Raw genomic sequence first — 25741 nt, 5'->3', positions numbered from 1 at the left:
GCCATCAGGAAAAGCCAAAGATTGTATGGCATGTTGAGTTTGCCATCAGGAAAAGCCAAAGATTGTATGAATCCGGAAAAAGCCAAAGATTGTGCATGTTGAGTTTGCTATCATGAAAAGCCATTGATTTTTCCATCAACGCATTTAGAGAGAAAAATTCATTAAGGTGGTACATAACACTACAGGGAGATAACTCTGCAAAATCGGCTGTTAGTTTTACCCACCTTGCATTGTAAAGGAAATATTAAGCTTCTCAATGATAAAAATTAGTATTTGTCAAACTGCTATATGTCTTATGAATTTTTTCTTGGAAAGTGTGTTGTTCAAGTTTTCTGATTTTTTTTTATATTTTTGTCAAAGGGTCAAAGTCAAATTTTGCTAGGGCCATCAATTGGATCAATGATTGAAACAATTATTTAGCAGGACATAATATTAGGTAAAAATAGATTTTATTAATTCTGTTTAATAATAAGTAAATATATCCAAAAATAAACAAAGTACATAATAAATCTGATTATTGTATCCTAGATTGTTTTAGTACAACTTTACACTCGTTATCAGTAATTCCACCTTATACAATAATAATTAAAATTAACGTAGTAAAAGTTATTTCATCTAGCCTCTGATAGATGAATTCAGTACAATGTAACCGAATTTATCAAATAACCATTGAGCACAAGATATGATCGGCGTTATCTGATGGACCCTATATCTTTGAATAATAAACTGAAATTTGTCAGTTTTATACTAATTCACGGTACGGTATAAGTAGTTCTGTAAGCAGAGGCACTCGTACTGATTTTCTATCGTTGGAACTGAACTAACTTCGTAAGTATTTGCGATTTATTATCAGTTAGAAACTTATGTAAATACCTCTCAAATTTATCAAAATAAGAAGATGTGGTATAACTGCCATAAGAAGATGGGGTATAATTGCTATAAGAAGATGTGGTATAATTGCTAAAAGAAGATGTGGTATAACTGCCAATGAGATAAATCTCTGGATCCACCAATGACCAAATTTCCAACCGTTCGACCTTCAACAATGAGCAAAACCCATACCGCATAATCACAATATAATCCGATATGTGGTGCCTGTGTTTCTTTTCTGTTTGTACATTGCATATATACAAAAATGACAACAGGGGGCCATTCGTTGGAATCTTTACAACTTTAAGAAAAAACTCAAAATGTTATCCTTTCGATTATGTAAAAAAAAAAGTTTTTTTTTTAAGGATTTATTAATAAACAGCTTAACATATTTACAGACAAAATCCGCAATTAATATAATAAGTAGGGTAGTTTGTAACGAAGAGAAAGTGTGAACCCTTCATTATACATTTTCATAATTCATTGAATAGAATAGATTTAATGAAAAAATATTCTGGAGAGATATACATGTACATGTACCATACTCAAGAGATGTATTTGAGAGAAAAGTACCAGTAGACCCTTCTCATCATAATATAGCTCACTGTTTAATTGCACCGATATTTACTAGATTTACTTGTTAACTGTTATTTTCTGAAATTGTTTAACATTTTACAGCGGTATGATACTGTTACTTTAATGCATCCCTTATTTTATGGATTTTGTATTAACATTGTATCATAGAACAGATTTATTAGTTCAGTGTATAAAATTGAGAAAGGAAATGGTGAATATGTCAAAGCGACAACCACCCGACCATAGAGCAAACAACAGCCGAAGGCAACCAATGGGTCTTCAATGTAGCGAGAATTCCCGCACCCGTAGGTGTCCTTCAGCTGGCCCCTAAAATATGCATAATAGTACAGTGATAATGGACGTCATACTAAACTCCGAATTATACACAAGAAACTAAAATTTAAAATCATACAAGACTAACAAAGGCCAGAGGCTCCTGACTTGGGACAGGCGCAAAATTGCGGCGGGGTTAAACATGTTTATGAGATCTCAACCCTCCCCCTATACCTCTAGCCAATGTAGAAAAGTAAAACAATAACAATACGCACATTAAAATTCAGTTCAAGAGAAGTCCGAGTCTGATGTCAAAAGATGTAACAAAAGAAAATAAATAAAATGACAATAATACATAAATAACAACAGACTACTAGCAATTAACTGACATGCCAGCTCCAGACCTCAATTAAACTGATAGAAAGATTATGTCTTCATCATATGAATATCAGGTACAATCCCTCCCGTTAGGGGTTTAGTATCATACTATCATAAAATATATGAGAAGAACATAACCCGTGTCATGCCAACAACTGTTTTTTTAGAAATAAATGTGTTTAGTTCCGATGCAAAGACCCTATCAGTGAATCAATGTTAAAGCCAAAATATGCAATCTTTAATGACCTGACAACAGTATCGTAACTATATCCCCTTTTAATAAGTCTATTTAAAGGTTTTGTTAGTTTCTGAGGAGAATACTGACATTTTTGTGCTTTATAAAGAATATTTCCATAAAATTTTGGATGTGAAATACCTGAACGTATAAGATGTCTGCATGTTGAGTTATATGTTCATTTGTGTTAATATGTATTTTGATTGAGTTAAGCTATTTCAATAGATATTTTATAGTGTGTCTTTCTATGTTGTGAAGTTACACTATAGTTTTAGATAAGGGTGAATGTTTGGTACCCATTAAAACGTTTTAACTCGATGCAGTTGTTTGCACCTGTCCTTTGCAGGAATCTGATGGTCAGTAGTATTCGTTTGTTGATGTCGTTCATACATGTTTCTCCTTTCTCGTTTTTTTACAAAGATTAGACCGTTGATTTTCCCGTTTGAATGGTTTTACACTAGTAACTTTTTCAGTCATTTATAGCTTGCTGTTCGATGTGAGCCAAGGCACCGTGTTGACCTAAACGGCTTACTTTTATAAGGAGAGTTGTCTCATTGCAATTGGCACTCCTACCACATCTTCTTGTGTCTATTAACATCAAAATTTGATATAAATTTAATTTTTCATTTTCCTCCAGAAGTTACCAATAACAACTTCTGAAATAGAAATGTCAAAAAATGATAGAGCTTTAATGCCCTTTTGGTATCTTTTGCCTCTTTTTGTTAAGCAGCAGGGTCTACCCAGTAGGACATGGAGAACAAATATTCATATTTTATCAATTCAAGTATGTTCAATAAATGTTCTAGATTAGCCGTCATAAGAAATATTTATTTTATTAGGCTTAAATAACACTCGCTTAGTAAAGTTTTCTATATTTTTAAAACACTTAAGCTTGTTAACCATGCCTAATTTAATTATTTATCTTAATTGAAATGTACAGATATGTTTTATTGTTGTCTTTAAAAAGATTAATGTAGTTTCACTATTTAAAAAAAACATATATTTCTCTACCATCATGTTTTAAATTTTAATTTCTTACTGGTTAATTTTGCATGCTATTAATTAACAATTAGAACAATTAGTGAATAAATATTTTTTAAAAGTACATATCCATAACCTTATGAATAAAAATAACGTCTCTTGTCTCGAATATGGTTTAAATTGTGACAGTGTAAATCAATTACGATGACTTTAAATATATTGAATCATACATACACAAAAATTAAAACAGTAAAACATTTATACGTAAGAGAGGAATTTACATAAGTGACTAGTCGCTGTTATGTAATCCTATACAGAATGTTCTATACATGTTTATTAATAGATTTAAATAAATATTAAAAATACAATATATTTTCAAGGATCAATTGACTGTTGTTTGATAAATGTTCAGTGGCAAATATTTCATTTTAAACTCAGGACCATAATTCATTCACAACTTATAATATAGATTATGAACATCGGGATGAAGAACGGGAATTTAAAACCGTCACTTCTCAGAAAAACATTGTGGATAGGGGAGCATATATTGCCTTGAAACATGATATATAAAAGGCCCCAAAGGATCATTGCAATGGTTGTGTAACATCCAAAAGATGATACTCTACTTAAACGTCCCCATTTCGATCAGACATGGGTTCGCTATTAAACACCCAACACATTCAAACGAACGATCCTTTTTTCTGCCCATCGTAGAAGTATTTATTACTATTTTCCGATGCCAAAGTTACTCTTGGGGAGGCATCTACTTCTAAAATTTAAATTAAAACTTTTCCCGTGAAATGGGATTAAAAAAAAATTGACTATCATTTATTTCGTTAAAGATTTCATTCTTTATGAGTATAGTTTAGTTTGCGATTGCATCTTAAAAAATAAATACACTATACTTCATTTGTGCAATAAAGATTTCAAATAATGTAAAATAAATAAGAATGCTGCTGTGGGAAAAAATATATCTCAGAGTTCGAAAAAAATGCGCTGGTACTACAATAACTAAAACAAATAGAATACAATATTTATACCGAATAAGATCAAACTAAATATCTTAAACAATAGAAATTTTATTGTCATAGTTTCCAAGCGGCTTCTGCGCTGACTAAATCACTCAAGGTACGTTAAATTTAACTACAAAAATATATTTTGCTTTCAATATTTGTTGCAGACAAGATGTCTTCTACTGTTGTATTAGTTACGGGTGGAAGTGGATTCCTTGGCCAACATGTGATCAAACATCTACAACTTCATTCCTCCAACCTGAAAGAAATACGTGTTTTAGACCTCGTTCCGTTCAGGAAAAAGCTTGGTAAGTGCATACACGTTTAATCTAGCCGCATCTTTGCGCCTGTCTCAAGTCAGGAGCCTCGAGCATTTGTTTGTCTAATACATTTAAAAAAAAAGGAAGATGTGTTATGATTTCCAATGAAAAAATTCTTCACAAGACCCCAAATGACACAGAAAGTAATAGCTATAGGTGACTGTATGGCCTTTAACATAAGCAAAGCCCTAACTGCATAGTCAACTATAAAAGGCATTGTGTGTTTTTTTATTCTCATTTGAGTTCATTTATATATATGTTCTGGAGTTTAGTATGACGTCCATTTTCACTGAACTAATACACATTTTGTTAAGGAGACAACTGAAGCACGATTCTGGGTGCAGGATTTTCTCGCTATGCTGAAGACCCATTGGTGTCCTTCGGCTGTTTTTTTTTTTTTTGCTCTATGGTCGGGTTGTATTCTCTTTGACACATTTTCCATTTCCATTCTCAATTTTATTCAACAAATGTGCACTGTTTATTTTTATCAAGGCTTAGATTCGAGTATAAATTCGAATGTTTGTAAAGGTGTCAAAACAGTATTATTACAATGGATTATTATATTTATATGCTAGGGGCCGTCTTAAACTCAGAATGAGGTAAGAGTTTTTTGCTCCGTGTTGAATGCCCCACTGTGACTTTGAGATGCAAAGCGCTGTTCCTTTACCTTTTGTGTGTTTTTTACTGTGCATGTACTGATTTTGTCTTAAGGATGGATACCCCATGGTTTTTTTTCTATTTGCCGTTTAATGTTTAGTAACCAGCAATCAATCGATCGAAATTAAAATTCGTAACTACATTACGACCACCTTCTAACCTTGGACAACGCTGTGACAGCAAAACACAAGATAAAACTTAAAAATCTGTTGCGATTGGCTAAACTATTTAGGTCTACGAGGCACGAATGAAACATGAAAGCAATATCCACAAAGCACAGAAATCATCAATAGTACTTACGTTTACTGAAAGCTAGTTCAAAGCCAATTACAACTTAGGCTAATAAATAAATCAAGTGCCCCAAGAAATGAAATTTATTTGTCAAGCCGTTGTTTTGATCACTATGAGGCATAATGTTGATATCTGCATGTACATTTACACCATATATACAAAGACAAAAACGAATATACAGAGTAAACAATGTATTTGCATATACTTGGTTACATATTGTTTTGTACATTCACTTTAATATCACATCTAATTTTTGAGAGTTTACACATGCATAACACCTTGCCATTTTTGTCAGCACTCAGTCTGTCTATAAGAAAGTTTACCATACATTATAACCTTTTGTCGTAAAGTTCAAGTTAACATTGTCAGTCTTTCGGTTACCATTTCAACATTCATGTAGCAACCAGTGGCAAAATAAATACTCTTAAGGAAAATGTTTTTGATCAGTGAAGATAGAGCTAAGTACAATTCAAACTATAAAGAAACTTGTATTTGCATTCCTAAACTAATAATACTGAAATAATATAAATATGACTGAGATCTGTATTTGCTATAAATTAAACTGAAGACTGACCAATAGACTAAAAGCACAAATTCAGATCACCTGTATTCTTAAAACTCCCCAAACAACACAATGAATAACACCTACTACATACAAATTAAATATTATTACAATAAATCATTCAAACATTTAATTTAACTTTTTTTTTATATTTCGAATGCACATTCTACATGTATGCATATTACGAATCACAATATGTATTAGAGAAGACCGGTTTCAACTGGTTATCTAATTACCAACCAAAAGGAAGTACAAGATTGTCACATGTTTGGGCTTCCACAATTTTTTTTAACTCCGCCACACCCCGTTCAAAGTCATGGGCTTTTAAACAGATATATCATGTTAAGGAGGGGTATTTGCGAAAAATACCAGTCGAGAGAATGTTAAATTTCGCGAGCCGTAAGGCGAGGGAAATTCATTCTCAAGACTGGTATTTTTCGCAAATACCCCTCAAGAACATGCTATATCTGTTTAATTACACCGAATGCTAATGTTTAAAAACGCATTGATGATCGTGACGTTACAAGCGTCCAGTCGGATAGAGTATTTTTTGGCAAATACCACGGCAGAAAGGGTAAAAAGAGCATATTCTTTTGGCAAATACCCCGGCGGCGTTAGAAATGAACGATATTCATTTGATAACTGTAAATTGGTGAAAAATACACTGGCTATCAACCAATCAAAATTCAGGATTCTTACATAAGGTAATTAAATTCAGTAGTAGTCGTGTGTTACTGTATATCGTACTCTTTTTTCGTTTATTTTGTTATACTTAAATCAGGCCGTTAGTGTTTTCGTTTGAATTGTTTAATAAATTCGTGACCATTTAAAGCTTGCCATGTAATATGAGGTTAGCCAATTTTTAAAAGCTGAACCTATTTATGCTAATAACTTCTATGTTATTACTTCTTTGGTGGAGAGTTGTCTCAGTCATTGTCAGTCATATCAAATATTCTTTTCATTACCTAAGAATTTAATGCTCATTTTAATAAGTGTATTGGGGTATAAAAGCTTTGACCGAAACAAAATTTTACAAATGTACGCACGATCAACGACTTTATGCTACTTCTTTTGAAATTGTATAAACGAAGTATTCGTATAATTGCCTGTGCATTTTTATGCCACAACGATTAATTAAGTAAATAGACTGTTAGTTATATCAAGGATTTGATTTGTTTGTAATGCAATATTTTAACATTGTCATGGATAGCACGCGTAGTCATAGATGTTGCATTGCATATAGAAATAAAATATTATACTGGAATGTCTCGCAATTGTTATCAGCCAATCAAAATTGAGGATTCTAATGTAATTATTATAAAATATTATCAATGAAAAGATGATTATCCTACTTTATATTTCACATTGCATATCTATATTTTAACCTTGACTTGTGCAATTATTTATCAGTCACATGTATAGAACATGTAGAAGACAATATACAATATACATAATATATATTTGTCACGTGCACGTGTCTTGAACAATCTTCGCCTCTGACAACGGAGGTCGAAGGATCGGATAAATTTTTAAGGAAATTGACTAATTAATTTACCATGGATCACTTCGTGGACACTTTTCATTCGAATGAAAGGAGAATTTGTTTTCGTCAAGGAGAAAAAAAAAAAACACACGAAAAAAAAAAAAGAAAAAAATTATCACTACGCGGTCTTTCACAATTAAAAAGATAAGTCGCTTAGCACGATCGTGTCAAATCAAAACCGGAAACGTATACATAACCTGTGCGTGTGTCGCTTTAATTTTTGAAAATGTTGGCTTATTCTGACCTCATTTGAACATTTCTATTCTTAGTTTGTAGTGTATTTGATTTATTACAAATGACAAATTAATACAGCTCAGTCCAAAGTTTCATTTTCAAATTAATCTACTTGACAGAAGTACGAAATATGTATCTGATAGAAAATTTTAAAAATGTAAATATCTTCTAAAAAGCATAATACAAATGTACCATAATTACTACAAACCCGTTTTTTTATAAAACGAAAATGGAATATAAGTGAATGTTAACCTTTTTAGTTTCTCGCAGATTTTTTTATTAAATCAATAAGATTTTTTTTCTATGGTGCCTCGCAGAAGTTATATAAATGGTGCTGAACTTTTTCTGGAAGATATACCTCCTCGAAATATCAATCATGAAATATAATTCATTGCTAGCACTGGAGTTATTGGTGATTTTGGATATAAAAAAAATATCAATCAAATCAAAAACTAACACTACCAGTTGTTGTACATCATTGAAGGCCGTACGGTGACCTATAGTTGTTAATGTCTGTGTCATTTGGTCTCTTGTAAAGAGTTGTACCATTGGCAATCATACCACATCTTCTTATTTTTATGTGTATTTATATCAGTTTATTATTTGTTGTTGTATTTGTCACAAGTATCATGTTTTCTTTATAAGACAATAACAAAGTATTATTATTTATAACATGTGTCCAGTAACCAGTGTATGATGATACTGGAAGGCTGTTTTGTTCATTGTTATAAAGTAATCGCTGTCTTTACTTTTGACCTGTATATATCTCTATATATATATGAATATATAGAGAAATACTTCCCACTACAGGGTAAGCAAATAATCAAAATGGGATTCAAACACAATACTGAAAAAAACCGCCAGGTTAAGATATAGAAATTTAATTTTACGAAATCATAATGGACATAACTATATAAATGAAAGTATAAATGAATATGTACAAGAAATACTCACACTGGACGGTAAAAAATAGTTATAAGTAAATAAAGTTAGTTTATATAAGGAAACAAACACAATACAGAATAAAAAGATTTAAAAAACGCCATCTTAATTTATAAATATATTCAAATTATATAAATGAAAGTCAATTTGAAGATATACCTGAAATGCTTTCCACTGGACAATCATATACTAGAAACGTCCATTAATACAAAAAAAAAAGATATGGTATACTTGCCAATAAGACAACTCTCCACAAAAGAACAAATGACACAGAAATTAACAAATATAGGTCAACGTACGGCCTTAAACAATGAGCAAAGACCATACCGCATATTCAGCTATAAAAGTCCTCGAAAAGACAAATATAAAACAATTTTAACTAGAAACTTAACGGCATAATTTATGCACGAAATAATGAACGAAAACAAATATTTAACACAGTCTATATATGGTATACAGACACGGTAAATCAATATAATATAGATGAGTAATATACGTCACAAGAAATTCAGATATTTCAATTGAAAATCATTCATTATTTCCTTATTGCACATACATATGCATCTTAATGTCATATGCAATCAGACTGCATGTAACATCAAATAAAAATAAAAGTAATTTCCGTCACTTTCCTTTAAATTAACATAAAATGAAAAAAAAGAAGATGTGGTATGATTGACAATAAGACAACCATTCACCATAGACCAAATGACAAAGATGTAAGTCACCATACGGACTTCAACAATGAACACATAATGTATCGACAAATATTGACCACACTTAAACTAAATCAATATGCTAATTTCATACATGTACACGTTTCATTAACGATGTCCAATATTTTAATTCTGCGGTCGGAAATTCAGAAATTTCCTGAAGGTGTCTTTAAAATTTGACCGAGACTCAAATTTAAACCAACAGTTGATAACATTTTTTTTAACGATGTCCAATATTTAAGTCATCAGATCGGATAGAGAAAAAAAGGCTTTAAAGTCCCTGCGAAATAAAACGCTTAATCTATATGATGAAAGTAGTTTTAAAAGAAAAACTGAAGCAGCTAAAACTTAGGAATGTTAAACATGGGGTTGAATGAAATAAGTTACTATAAAATAATTAAATGTAGTTTCAATATAACTTAATATGTATAGTACATTAGTATCATAGATCAGACAGATAATGTATCAAACTTATGACATTTAGACACTTGTACCTTCCAACAGGTCCTACCTTTTAAACCGGAAAGTATATTTGACATTGTACGTCGGGAAAGAATTAGGACACATCTAGGATTATTCATTTGCGATAAGTCCGTTATTGCATCAGAATGAAATAAAGTTTTTGACTCAGAACTCACAGTTTGCAATTCATGCAAACATTCGATTGTGCTGGTGGACATTATGTTATTGTATACGTTCTTCTTAAACCATCTTTTTAAAAGAAAAAAAGTCCCCCCCCCCCATTTTCCTTATTATGACCTCGAGGTAATGACACCTTCTTATATATTGTTTGTCCAATAATTATTTCCCTCTTCATAATTATGGAACGCGCTATCTATATTTCTATTCACCGCCTGCGATATAAAAGGTGTTATTTGCTTTCAGTCTGGGCGTCCGTCTATTACTACATTCTTCAAATTCTCGTATCAGGTTAAGACTTTGGTTCAAGGTAGTTTATTGTATTGTGGTCACATGACCTTGAAACTCAATAAATATGTTCAATGTGATGTTCTTCTGACACATATTCTTGTTTATATAAATTGCAAAATATATTTACCACTATACTTGATGAACATTTATGAAAGATTTCATCACTATATGATTTGTCCATAAAATAGATCAAATATTTTTCATTGACAAAAAAGTTTGACGATATCTAGGACATCATATACGATCAAGACCAAAATGAAAAAAACAAATATAATTGAAAAAATTAGACAAACTAAAAAAAATTAAATATGTATTTCAAAATCCATTTTTTTTATCTGAATATTTCGAAATAAAAGTATTTTAGTGGGTTACGTGCTGAGTACGCATGCGTTAGAAAGTTAATTTAATCTACAAATATTTGTATTATTTCAGTACATATACATGTACCCAGACAAGTAAACAATAAACAAGATAACTGTAATTAAGTGAGACATATTATGTTATATCAATCAACTTTACCCCAGACAATTATTTATTTAACTTGTAAATTATGATAAATATATTTCAATGTACCAATGACCGTGTTTTTGTTATTGAACAATTTGTTATTAATATGCAGTTATGTTTAGTTTGTAGGCACGTGCATGTTCATATGATTAAGAATGACGTAAATAATATTCAGAGTCCATAAGATTGCAAAAGTTCAGGATGACAGGCATTTTTTTACCATAGAACTTCTAATTACAAAACTTGAGTTCTACATAATATAACCCTTCTTTCTATCTTTGAAATAATGGAAATTCCAGATTACTCAATCAATACAAACTGATCGTCACAAAATACAAACTGTAGCTCGCAGTACTGAAAGTGGCGTTAATAAAAAACCAATCAATCAAATACAAACTCTATTGTGCTTTCTCGACATTCAAGGGTATTATAACTCTCTTGTGCTTTCTCGACTTTCAAGGGTATTATAACTCTCTTGCGCTTTCTCGACTTTCCAGGGTATTATAACTCTACAATGGCAACCCCTTACAATTGTTGTATTCCACTTTACACACATGTTCACAAAATCAAATCTTCTTTTCAGAATATAAAGAATCTTTCCCAGTTCGTTCTTTCATCGGAAGTATCACTAACAAGAACCTTGTACGTGAGGCGTGTAACGGAACAGATGCTGTGCTCCATATAGCGTCACTAGTCGATTCAACATTGTTTCCTAATGAGAAGGCTTTACAAGAAGTTAACGTTAAAGGTAAACTTCTATTTTTAAGAAAGAAAAAAAAACTATTAATATCTGTGGCGGATCCAGAATTTTATGTAAAAAGGGGGGGGGGGGACTATATATCGGTCTAGGCGCGGTCTAGGTAGTCCAACTGTTGTGTTACTAGCCTGTTAATATTCAGGTTGCGAGTTCGATTCCTACACGTTCGACTCAAATCTCAAATCTTATAAGATTATTTATAATTTAGTTTCCCTGTGGGTTTCTGCGGACATTTCGCCTTCATCGACTCACAAAAACTGACCGCCACGAATTAGGTAATAGTGCTGAAAATGATACAACACACTGATAAATAAACATATTAACATTTAGATATTCCACATTTCAAATTACATAAAAGAACATATGTTTTATCATAATAAAATAAAAGAAACTTTTAAACATACAAGCAAGTACGCGTAAAGTTACTCGCCGTAGTTTATGCTTGAAAACGTAGAATAAGAAACACGTCTGACTTATTATCATGATAGGTGGCACTTTAGAGACTAAAATGCAAATACATATTTTGTAACACTTAAAACAACACGTAAAGTTATACATGAACGTCTTAGTTTAAGTATCGTCTCGAGAGACAAAATAATGAACAAGTAACACGTCTGACATATATAAACAAAATCAGTGGCATTTCAAAATAAAAAATGCTAATGCACATACGTCGAAGTTGATGACTGTGCATGTTGTCTGGAGAAAAACATAGAACAAATAACACGTATGACATACATGTTTTAGCATTGACTAAATCATTTGAATTAAGTTCAAAAGAGTATTTGTGCATCGTAAGTACAATCCGTCATGTAACTAGTGTTTGCATGATACTAATTCTACTTTTCGGAAACATTTATACATTATTTAACGATACTTTCTAAGCTAGGGTTGAACTTCTGAAGATTTGACTTTAAATTGTATATATCTTCTGCATTGGCGTTGTTTTAAAGCTTGAACATGTATATTTAATTCCTTAATTTTTAGTGTTTAGCGGGACTGGTTAACTTTATTCTAAACAAGACCAACCATCATGCGAACTCATATCGGTTTTTTTGAATATGAATTATGTGCTATCTTTATTGATTGTTGTGATCTTTACGTCCAGTGGCATGCAAACAGAAAACTAGATATACATGTAAATGCACATAGAAATGAATGGAATCCCTCTCTCGGGGAGAGTATCATAACAGTCGCATGTAACCTACATTTTCATGTAGGTTTAAGCTTGAATAACATTAATTTGAGTCCACCAAAAAATCATCCGGTATATAAACTCAAAATGTATACTTTTTTAGATGGTCTCTGTACTGACAAACACTATTTAAAGTATAGATTTGTCTTCTTTGTTGTTTTAGGCACGGAAGTAGTATTAGAGGCATGCAAAGCCAACAGTGTTCCGATTCTTATATACTGCAGTTCAATTTCAATTTATGTTGGGCATGATGAAGTCAAGAAGGGAACGGAGACAACAGTACCTATACCACATAAGTTTATGTTTGAAAAGTATGCCAAGACAAAGCTTAAAGCTCAGAATATGGTGCTAGGCGCCAATGGAGACATTTTGAAGAATGGTAAATATACTTATAAATTTAACTACAAATGTCAACAAAAAGAAATTGAGAAAAAAAACCGAAGAATCCGTCAAAGAGAACAACAACCCGACCAATTTGTCTTCAATACAAATGTCTACAAAATGATATGCTTCATAAATATAACATGAAGCAATTGTCATTGGTTTTTGTTGTTGTTATATGTCACAAACTGTAAAGTTTATATGGCAAATAATGGCAATAAAACTTTGAATTGAATTGTTTTAGAATTTAATCTTTTCTACATGATTATTCGTACGGGTTTAAATTACTAGAACTCGTAATTAATAACTATTCTTTGCTCTTTGGTTGTTTTTGTATATTTTTTTTCTCAATAACGCAATACTGAGATTTAATAATTACAACGGACGATGATTTACACATCTTAAACCTGACGACTAATATTTCCTATACCACGTCGTCTACATTCTCTACGTTTTCTACAATGGAAATAGAATTGAGAAAGGAAACGGAGAATGTGACAAAACGACAAAAACCCAGCCAGTCAAAAGCCCCCATTGGGTCTTCAACGCAGCGAGAAAATTCCAGACTCGGAGGTCGGCTTCAGCGGGACCTATTTACAATAATGTTTACTAGTTAATAAATGATTGTTTTACAATGTGAAATACAATTAAAGATTCATGTTCATAAAATAACATGTCTTGGTAAGAGTCATTGTGAAAGTCGATATAATCTTTTATATTAAGCCTTTTTAAAATTGCTCAAATGAAAGAAACGCAGATTATTTCATATTCTAGCTCATTTAGCTTAGCATTTTCCTCGGCATGTACTTTCTGAGATCACCCCAAGTTTTTGGTGGGGTTCATGTTGCTTAGTCTTTAGTTTTCTATGTTGTGTGTTGTGTACTATTGTGTGTCTGTCTGTCTGTCTGTCTGTTAGCTATGGCGTTTTCAGTTTATTTTCGATTTATGAGTTTGAATGTCCCTTTGGTATCTTTCGCACCTCTTTTCCTAACAAAGGGTATTTTTTACAAAATCCTAATTCCTTTAATTACATATAATTCTTTACTTTTAATCCAGGAAAAGAGCTAAAGACATGTGCTATACTGCCATTAGCAATGTATGGAGAATTAGACATCAACCTTGTATACCAGTATGTATCGCACGTGAAGGGTACTCTGATACCACGTATTCCAAAGCTCGGTAAAATGGAAGCTGAAATTCAAGTGTCGTACGTCGGTAACGTAGCAATGATGTTCGTCAAGGCACTGGAAGTCATGCGCAAAGGAGTAGACATAGGTGGAGAATATTTCTATGCTGCAGACGACACCCCTCTGCAGACGTTACCAAGTTTGTTACAACCTTACCTAGATGGAACAGGACATTCGTTTTCCTCATGGTATATTCCATTATGGCTGGTGTTGATCCTCGTTATTATTGTGCAAATTGTGATGGGCCTTATAAGACCGTGGAAAAAAGTAAACACATATTTTAACATAGAAGGAATACGCTTCCTGAATAAAACCTTTCACGTGACTTATGAGAAAGCCAATCGAATCCTTGGATACAAACCAATATATAACCTTGAGTCCTCTATCAACAATTCAAACGTTTATTATAACAGCGTGCTGAACAAATAACTGTAATGCTTCTGAAGACGTGAACCAACTCACATCATGAACTATTGAAAGACATTAAATCAATAGGCCCTATACTGGAAATCTAAGAATGGTATTTTTCAAAAACTACAAAGTATTCTATTTAATTTGTAAAAAAACGTTTTTCAAAGAAATGTATACAAGTGTAATATAAGGGTCGCCACTGAAACTTATAAAAAGTTGTCACGATAGAAAGACCCGTGACTCGCTGATCGAGCAAACTTTAACTTTAGCCAGAAGAAGGAATGATAACACTTTTTTGTTTGTGCCATACTTTATGAATTCTTCTAAGAAGTGCATATACGAATTCTACTAAAATGCACTGTAAATTACTTAAATGTTTAAATCTTACTTTTTTATTAGAATCTCACCATTAGAGATGAAAGAATGACATGTGGTAGGAAATTGGTGAAAACTACGATTTTATAATAATATCATTCCACACTCCCCTTACAGAATAACTTGTTCTGCTTCAGAATTATAAATAATGCATATAATTATTAAACATTCGTACGGTATGCGATTGAATCATCCGAGGCCGGAATAAATCCGAATATAAAATATATAACAATTACATTAAATATTTGTTTTATTAGGATTTCAATAATTTTGATTGACAGTTAAAATTAATCGGTGATCAAAGTTGTATTTTATGCTCCAATAAAAATCATTATCCATGAAAATGCGTAGGAATATTTAAAATAAAACGAAAGAAACTAATTTGTCTTGCAACTTCCTGATTCAAATATTAAAATGTAATGAGAACTATTTATTGGTTTCATGTTCATCATTGTTAAGTTCTATATGGTTGGACATGCGTTGATCGTGCGCACATTTGTACTAAGTTTCTTATTCATAATTTACATGACCATTGCTATTTTTTTATAATTTTTTCTTTGCGCTTTTTTAAGCTGAGAATTTAGTTTTGTTTTTAAGAAAATGACATCTAATAATTCTTGGTTATGCAAGTGTATTGTAATATATTATTGTTTAGAAATTGAAGTTTTAATTTTCACACGGGGTCAATTATACCGAATTTGCCATTTTGATACATGATAAATATTTTGAATTGTTTCCAATAACATATTAAGCAAAATATGTGTTTATCTCGATTTTAATTTAAAAGTATCTCAATTATTTAATTGGCTCTGACGTTAGAAAAGAACAAATTTATTTCCTCTTCATGTATTATTTATATATTGTTTGAACTGCAATTTAAATATATGTAATGCAAAAAACAATGCAAATTGTAAAAAGATTATCTCTATGTTATTTATTTATTTATTTATGTGTTATTTATTTGTGTATTATTTATTGTTATATATGATGTCAGGACTGTATGCACAAACAATGCAATGTTTACTAAGTGCTTTTTTTATAACAATGTAATATAAGGTATACTTTTTACCGCACAAGTCAATGCAATTTTGTGACAAAAGTCTACTTATTTGTTTTATTATTCAAAAATAATTTGTATGTGTTAAAATTATTCTATAAGGAATTTACATTTTTGTATAATTTCAAGTTGATTTATGTGATGACTACACAAGAATTTTTCCGTATTAGTAATATTATAAAGTTATAATTGTAACATATTTATGATATTTATAGTGCTATTATATAATGTTTATAATGACAATAATGACAGCCGAATTTGTCAATGATTTATAAGAAATAAAATTTTAGACGTATTTGTGTTTTGGATTCCACGTCGGATTGTAACCACACGACTGTAACGAACCTTTACTACAATGTTTGCTGCAGTAAAATCTAAAGGATTATCAGTCAAAACTAGCAGTATCGTTTGAAACAGTCATTCGAAAGAGGGAAAACAACTCAGTCAACATTCATGTTTTGTCATGCTGAAGTTTACGTTGTACTTTTTTGTGTGACACTACTAATTGGCTAACTCATTATCAAATTAGATTTTATAAGAGAGGCAAGAGAACAACCAAACTCACAAGTCAAAATAAATTGACAATGTATGGCCAAAAAAGAACAAAGACGACAACTGTAATTGAAAAACAACACAAAAATCTAAAGAATGAGCAACTACATGTACAACAATAACACAAAAAGGGGGTGATCCCAGGTGCTTGAAATCCTACTCTAGCTGTTGTTCATGTAAGTACACACCAAGTGATATAGTTTTCATCGGTACAGAAAAGATTTAAAAGAGGTTCCAAGGAATACCAAAAAAAAAAAAACATTAAAAGGAAAGAGTTTTGGTGTAAATGAACAATTCCATGAAGAGATCGAAAATCATTGGAAACAATTGTAACCGATCATTAAAAATACTTAACAAGGAAAGAAAAGTAAAAATGGTCAGAGACAAACTATTCATCCATGATAATCAGTATCAAAATGAAGGATCAGAACAGTATCTGAATACAGAGGTGCCCTCTTTAAAAAAAACCAGTCAACGACAAATTAATAGAGGTCTTTCAATGCCACCTAGAACGTTTAAACAAACGCGTATGTGAGAACAGATATATGTAAGACGATGTAGCTACACAAGATAAGGTTTCTTCTGAACTTTTAAAAGTTTGTAAAAGCGTTATGGATAAACGTTGAAATCCAGTGGCATCTCATTCATATATAGTTAGTCGTCAGAAAGAAAAATAAAGATCATCAATTTGTTCAGTGAATTCAACTCAATAATATTTCAAATCAATCAAACATGTTTATCGAATGTGTTTATATAAATGCACCACAAGAAAATAGCAGGTCTTCTACACTTCTGTTTTATGAAAACGGTAGCAGACAATATCAGGGATAATTTTAAACTGTTAGATGAGGAAAGTGACGAATCAGAGTCTGTTATGGATGTGAAATGGGGGAAAAAAAATGAACACATTAATTTTAATGTGAAAGGGGGTAAAACTGTTAAGAATCTCCAACTGGTCACAAAAGAAACTAAAGCAGGTTTTCTTTTTTCATACATTAAAGAATTACTGAAAACTTTTCCATTTCATCAACATAAAGCTTCGTAGCAAAATGAACAATTTAAATATTTAGTGTCGTCTCTTCCGTTGGTAGCTGTGTTTACGTTTATGACTTTTCAGGAAAATATCGATATTTAGAAATGCAAGAACTTTAATTTATGTACTTTTAAAAAACTAATGTCTCTGTCCATGTGTCGATAATTCACCGCCATGCAATGCTTGAATATGACGATATAGAGAGAACTGAATAAATTCCGCAGAACACTTCTATGTCATTAGTCCTGAATAAATACACGACCATTTCTTCGTTCACGGGATTCGAAAATAAATATAGGAGTTTTTGGGGTCTATATCACATAATAAACGCTGTATTCATCAATTCACGGATGGCTGTTCATCCCAGTACAAAAGCCGTCACTGCTATGGAGCCATACTTTCAGTTACTTTCAAGAGTTCAATAGATTTAGCAGGAATATTTTTGAGACATCCCACGCCAAAGGAATGTTTAGAATCCAATATTTTTTCAATGTCTATTTCAATCAAACGTATACTGTAACAATTATGTTTAAATCTGTAAAACAAATCTAAACACATTGTTGTGTTCTTTTTAGGTTTACGTCTTAAAATGTCTCGATTCCAAACATGTTTTGGTTGAATAGGATGTTTAAAATTGTGCTTTGTGTCATAATTAGTTTGAATAAGTGTTTTCATCCTTACCACATTTAATGGTATTTATATGGAAGAAAGATGTACATTGTATGTTCTTACTTAGACATGTGTTCAGAACAAAACATGTAATGCAAGTGTTTTTAAAGATAATCACGGTTTTTCACTGTATATTTTTTTATAATAAAAAATAAATAGAAAAGTAAGTTGATTTACGTATGTTTTTTTTTTTTTTTTTTTTTTATAACGCACACAATTAAAACTCTTCAAAAAGATCAACAATCAATAATACTGCCAAAAAAACAAGCTTCACATCAGCCAAATATGGCCTTAAATATCTTACTTTATCAAACACTTTGAAAATGGCCATACATTGGTTCTTAAATGTATCCCTTTTAAAAGGCTTTACTACTAGGACAAACAAATTAAGCACATTTTAGAAATATTGTCCAAACCAATGATTTTATTGTGGTTTAAAGCAGTTTTATAATGAAAATAATGCGATTTCTTGATTTGAACAACTTAAACTCATTTTAGGACCACAAAATGCAGCCGGAGGAATTGTAAAAGGACAAGTAGATTTAGCAGTGTTGAAAGGTCGTTGCCGTATTCAGACCACAGAAGACTTGTATGATTTTGGTACCCAATCCCTGACCACTACCACATCAGGAACCTGCAGAAGACGAATAGTTAGACATTAAAGACAATTTAGCGCAATGCTTCTTTATATTTTAAACCTGTTAACAAAATAAGATCTGTTCATAGTGTTTGCAATCAAAATTCAGAAGGTCACTTAACGATAAACGACCTGTCCTGTTATTCGTGTGAAAACTGTTCCAATAATTCTGAGGAAGAATGATTAAATGTCTCTAAAAAAGGATATTCCCGAATTCACGTAATGGACCGAGAAACTTAATTACAATCAAACGATGAAGCTAAAATTTCTGAAAAACTGAAATCTTTAGTTTCTTGTAAAAGTATTATTGCACTATTTACAGACGATTCGGATAATGACTATTTTTTATTGATTGTGAATAAAGCTCTAAATATTTTAAGCAAAAGCTCTCCCGATTCATGACGGACAAGATTACCTCGCGGAACTGAAGTGTTTTCCGTCCTTTACTATCCTCATCAGGCCGATCCGCTTCAGTATAAACTAATAGAAAAGAAAACAGCTACTGTTACCGCTGATTCCCTAGTATATTTTTGTGCTGAACTCAATGGCACTGCCATTATAAATATACCGGAGTGTATCAATGAGCGCTGTTGCAGTGCAGAGTAAATTAACTAGAGGCTCTCAAGAGCCTGTATCGCTCACCTGATTCTACTTGGTTTTTTGAAATCATATAAAAAAATATAAAATTTGGCTAAAAGTGACAACACAACCTCATTTATAAGGGAAGGAACATGTTTAATTTCATTCAAAAGTCCCCCACTGGCGGCCATCTTGGATGACGGATCGGCTACAAAGTAACAACACTTGGTCAGCACCTCATAAGGAACATTCATGCCATGTTTGGTTTTATTCCATTCAGTGGTTCTCTAAAAGAAGTCATTTGTATGCATTTCCAATAGGGTCCTATGTTAAACTAAGTCCCCTGCTGGCGGCCATCTTGGATGATGGATCGGCTACAAAGTAACAACACTTGGTCAGCACCTCATAAGGAACATTCATGCAATGTTTGGTTTTATTCCATTCAGTAGTTCTCTAAAAGAAGTCATTTGTATGCATTTCCCATAGGGTCCTATGTTAAACTAAGTCCCCGCTGGCGGCCATCTTGGATGATGGATCGGCTACAAAGTAACAACACTTGGTCAGCACTCCATAAGGAACATTCATGCTATGTTTGGTTTCATTCCATTCAGTGGTTCTCTAAAAGAAGTCATTTGTATGCATTTCCCATAGGGTCCTATGTTAAACTAAGTCTCCTGCTGGCAGCCATCTTGGATGATGGATCGGCTACAAAGTAACAACACTTGGTCAGCACCTCATAAGGAACATTCATGCAATGTTTGGTTTTATTCCATTCAGTGGTTCTCTAAAAGAAGTCATTTGTATGCATTTCCCATAGGGTCCTATGTTAAACTAAGTCCCCCGCTGGCGGCAATCTCGGATAATGGATCGGCTACAAAGTAACAACTCTTGGTCAGCACCACATTAGGAACATTCATGCCATGTTTGATTTCATTCCATTCAGTGGTTCTCTAAAAGAAGTCATTTGTATGCATTTCCCATAGGGTCCTATGTTAAACTAAGTCCCCGACTGGCGGCCATCTTGGATGATGGATCGGCTACAAAGTAACAACACTTGGTCAGCACCCCATAAGGAACATTCATGCTATGTTTGGTTTTATTCCATTCAGTGGTTCTCTAAAAGAAGTCATTTGTATGCATTTCCCATAGGGTCCTATGTTAAACTAAGTCCCCGACTGGCGGCCATCTTGGATGATGGATCTGCAACAAAGTAACAACACTTGGTCAGCACCTCATAAGGAACATTCATGCCATGTTTGGTTTCATTCCATTCAGTGGTTCTCTAAAAGAAGTCATTTGTATGCATTTCCCATAGGGTCCTATGTTAATCTAAGTCCCCCGCTGGCGGCCATCTTGGATGATGGATCGGCTACAAAGTAACAACACTTGGTCAGCACCCCATAACGAACATTCATGCTATGTTTAGTTTTATTCCATTCAGTGGTTCTCTAAAAGAAGTCATTTGTATGCATTTCCCATAGGATCCTATGTTAAACTAAGTCCCCTGCTGGCGGCCATCTTTGATGATGGATCGGCTACAAAGTAACAACACTTGGTCAGCACATCATAAGGAACATTCATGCCATGTTTGGTTTCATTCCATTCAGTGGTTCACTAGAAGAAGTCATTTGTATGCATTTCCCATAGGGTCCTATGTTAATCTAAGTCCCCCGCTGGCGGCCATCTTGGATGATGGATCGGCTACAAAGTAACAACACTTGGTCAGCACCCCATAAGGAACATTCATGCTATGTTTAGTTTTATTCCATTCAGTGGTTCTCTAAAAGAAGTCATTTGTATGCTTTTCTCATAGGGTCCTATGTTAAACTAAGTCCCCGGCTGGCGGCCATCTTGGATGATGGATCGGCAACAAAATAACAACACTTGGTCAGCACCTCATAAGGAACATTTATGCCATGTTTGGTTTCATTCTATTCAGTGGTTCTCTAAAAGAAGTCATTTGTATGCATTTCCCATAGCGTCCTATGTTAAACTAAGTCCCCTGCTGGCGGCCATCTTGGATGATGGATCGGCTACAAAGTAACAACACTTGGTCAGCACCTCATAAGGAACATTCATGCCATGTTTGGTTCCATTCCATTCAGTGGTTCTCTAGAAGAAGTTCAGAATGTAAATTGTTAACGACGACGACGACGGACGACGACGGACGACGACGACGACGGACGACGGACGCCAAGTGGTGAGAAAAGCTCACTTGGCCCTTCGGGCCAGGTGAGCTAAAAAGAAAGGGATTGCTTTTATAATTAAAATGTAAATTATAAAAATGGTTACAATTTTATTTAAAGTTTGATTTCAAATTCGTTATTAAGGCTTAGTCTCTATTATCTAAGAAAAACATGAATCTAAACTTTCAACATATTTCGCTGGTATTTCAAATGAAAATCACTTATTTATGAAATCAATTTCCAGGCTAAGAAATCCAGGTAAAAAGGGGTCATTTTCGGAATTCCCCGGTTAATCAATGTCCCAGCGGATGTCCCGGGTGATCTCTTAGAATTGTAAAAATCTCGGGTCAGTTGACATGTATTGGGTTAGAGAAAAACACAACTTATCTGACCATAAAGATGAAGTATTGTCAATGTATATATTTTTCATAACAAATAGTATTTATATCTTATTTTAAAACTGCTAGTTTTTATCGGAAATTGATTATTTGTTTTCTAATTTATACAAATGCATTTCACTGGATATTAGGACCAGTAAACTTGAAACCTTATTTGTAGACAGTTAACCATTACATTTTTGGAAAGATTGGAATTTTCCCAAACACGAGATAGAACAGGTTACCTAATGAATCTATAGAATGTGAACACACTGTAATTCTCATGTCTATGTTTATATGTACATTTAAACTGTGAAAAATTGAGGTTATATCTTCGGAACAGTTTATTCAAATATGTGTGTCTTTTGTTTCGTTAATTTACAGGCTAGTTCGATCATTTTTTTCGTGATGCATTATGAGCATGATTGACAACTGCCATAATCACCAAAAAATCTGAATCAGGTTATATAAGTTGTTTTTTGTGAAAGTAGCTTAGGAGAAGTTGTAGTCTCATTAACTTGAAATTTGATACACAGGTTTCTGATAACGAGATCCTTCTAATTTCCATTCCCAAAAAGAGTCTTAACCTTAATTATTTTCATGATTCACAAAACATGAAAAATGACAGTGCAACGGAATATCAACCAAGACTTTTTATAAAACGGTCCATGTGATAACAGTACAATTCCTTTGCCTTTTTATGTTATGCAATAACTTTGAAGGGTAACACTTCATAGTAACTTGGTAGAATAATTACTTCAAGTATTGAAAAACTAAAAACTGCTGTGCAATGTTATGGAATATAGGGTGTGCAATTTCTTTATGCCCGCGTCACACTGTCCCGATTTTTACGCCGATGGCAACACGATTATGGAAATTTTCAAAATCGGGACTGATCGTATCCAGATCGGGCTATTCGTAGTGCCATCTTTAATCATCTTTAACCATCGGCCACTTTTTCTAGCCTTCGGGGACAACTTCGGGAAGGGTTCTAAATTTTTTAACATGTTACAAAATCCCCGAAGGTGCGTCCGATGTTGAGGGTTCGTATTGAGTTCGTATCACCATCCTCACCATCGTAATGTCACCGGAAATGCATCTTTGAACATCGTATTGCATTCGTGTTTCCATCGGGCAGTTTTGACAATTCGATGTCTACGCGAATGAATCACGAAGCTACCCGAAGGTCTGACGATGGCAACACGACTTCGTGAAGACCTCGTAATCCCGTCGTGTTGCCATCGAATAAAAGTACGAAGACGACAAGATGGAACTACGACGGCAATAAATCCAGCTAAATGTAAGTTAATTTTCGCGCTAAAATACATTTAAAGTGGCATGCGCGATATGCACTGGTCAGTCTAATACGACAGTTAAGAAAGACGTTCACAAAACATGGAGCTCACATCATACGATTCTATGAGAACAAGAAAGGCGACAGCGTTGTTTCTATTAATTCAAATGGAACAAGAAGAGCATCTATTACAGGCTCAGGATTTACTTTTACAAGTAAAATATTATTTTTAGTCAATTTTTCATATCAAGTAACATAATGAAAATCATTAACGCGCCTCGTACACCAACACTGCAGGTACACATATATAGGGAAACCAACTTTTTCTTCATTATTCTGATTTTTTATGTATCGTCTGAGCTGTTGTCACACGAATGTTAACTCCATAACCATTTTGTTTTCTATATGTCATATTTTGCCGCATTTGTTGCTTTCCCCACATCCTTCCCTTTGTCTATATTATTATGATATTCTCCTGAAAGAGCTCTTTTTGAATAAAAGGGATCAACGAACCCATTATCTTACCTTTAAGATAGATCAGTAAACATGGGCATAATTATGGGTGATTATTCAGACTAGTGCACACATTTTACAGTTCAAACAAGGCAATGCCGAGCGTGGCATCCCCTCGTATGTAACATATTGGGGACAAATATGGACACTATATTTGTATATGACACATGCAGAAAATGGTAAATTGAATATGCATATTTCATACATAAACTATTTTTTAGAAATCAACCAAAACATTTAGTAACTGGGAATACATTGAATATTGTCTTTAGAACCAGCAGGTAAAAAATGAGCAACCAATTTCCTGTGTATTATGCTATTTGAAGGAGAAAAAACCAAGTCCATCTGCTTTGACCTTTGGCCTTCAACGTAAAAAACGTCAGATTATTACAAGGAGGAACAATATACCAAATGTGGTAAAAATCTTTTGAAGCATAGTGGTTTTACAGTGTGCACAAGGGTGATATTGCCTTGTATTACAACTGCCACTGTGACTTGACCTTTGAACTTTAAAGTAAATAGCGCTTAAGATATTCTTAACGAGTAACACCATACCAAGTTTTCAGCATTTTGGTTCTAGAGTGTCCATAACAATTTTATCTACACGCAACTTACATGTAGTAGGCGAGGGGATAATAAACTAAGTTTTATAAGAATTAGACAAAAAGATCGATTTCCCGCCATGCATGGCAGACTTGTACAGATGGCATTATATGCAGAGACTCAGAGTCAAGTTTAACCCTTCATGCCCACGGTCTTCCGTCTTATGATTAAACCAGAAATGAAATGTACAATATAATATATATTCAATATTGATTAAACAATATTGAAAAGAGATATTTGCAGGAAAAGGAGGTATAAATAATAAATAAATGGACGAAGGCCAGGTTTATACATCGTAGTTGCCATTTTTTCTCATCTGACAAATCAATAGGTGGAATTATAGTTTTGAGGTAGATGGAATTGAATTAAAATTAAAAACAGATGATTTAAAAAAAAAAAAACTGAAATAAAAATAATTTAGGTAACTGTTTCTAATTTAGTAGCAATCATTTTATTTTTTTTTCCACAAAATGTTTAAAATATTATATAGAAACTAGTTATGAAATGGCATTATAACATCTGACTTGATGCAATCAAATATATCTTTTTTTTAAGAGATAGGTAATTTGCTTCAGGAACTCTATACTAAATATAAGAGTTAACACAACAAATAGATTAGAGAGGCAGCATGGGGACTTAAGGTGGCTCATGGGTACACAAATTTTAGCAAAAAATTAAACCTTTATTTTTTCATTACAAATTTTATTTATTACACTATTAGTTGTAACTTTATGATATGGTACAAAAAACAACCCAAAAAATTGATTTGGTTTGGCCCCAAATGACTTTAAAAATTGAAAAAGCTCCAAATTATCTCCCTTTGGTGCAAACATGCCATTTTTTGGCCTTAAATTTGAAATATCTTTTTTAACTCATCGGTGACCTATATTTTTTATTATTATTTTTA

At 32.8% G+C, this 25741-nt stretch overlaps 1 protein-coding gene across 1 annotated transcript; it reads left to right on the top strand.

Annotated features, from left to right (window-relative positions):
• The first annotated feature begins 669 nt into the window (after nt 1-669).
• LOC139526885 (3 beta-hydroxysteroid dehydrogenase/Delta 5-->4-isomerase type 4-like) lies at nt 670-15154 on the top strand. The gene is made up of 5 exons (XM_071322031.1): nt 670-828; nt 4494-4634; nt 11612-11776; nt 13144-13359; nt 14418-15154. The coding sequence occupies exons 2-5, from the start codon at nt 4499-4501 to the stop codon at nt 14975-14977; spliced, it is 1077 nt and encodes a 358-aa protein (XP_071178132.1). The 5' UTR covers nt 670-828; nt 4494-4498; the 3' UTR covers nt 14978-15154.
• The last annotated feature ends 10587 nt before the right edge of the window (nt 15155-25741 follow it).

Source organism: Mytilus edulis, chromosome 6, assembly GCF_963676685.1.
Source record: "Mytilus edulis chromosome 6, xbMytEdul2.2, whole genome shotgun sequence".
NCBI classification, from domain to species: domain Eukaryota; kingdom Metazoa; phylum Mollusca; class Bivalvia; order Mytilida; family Mytilidae; genus Mytilus; species Mytilus edulis.
This window is presented reverse-complemented; position numbering and strand designations above follow the sequence as displayed.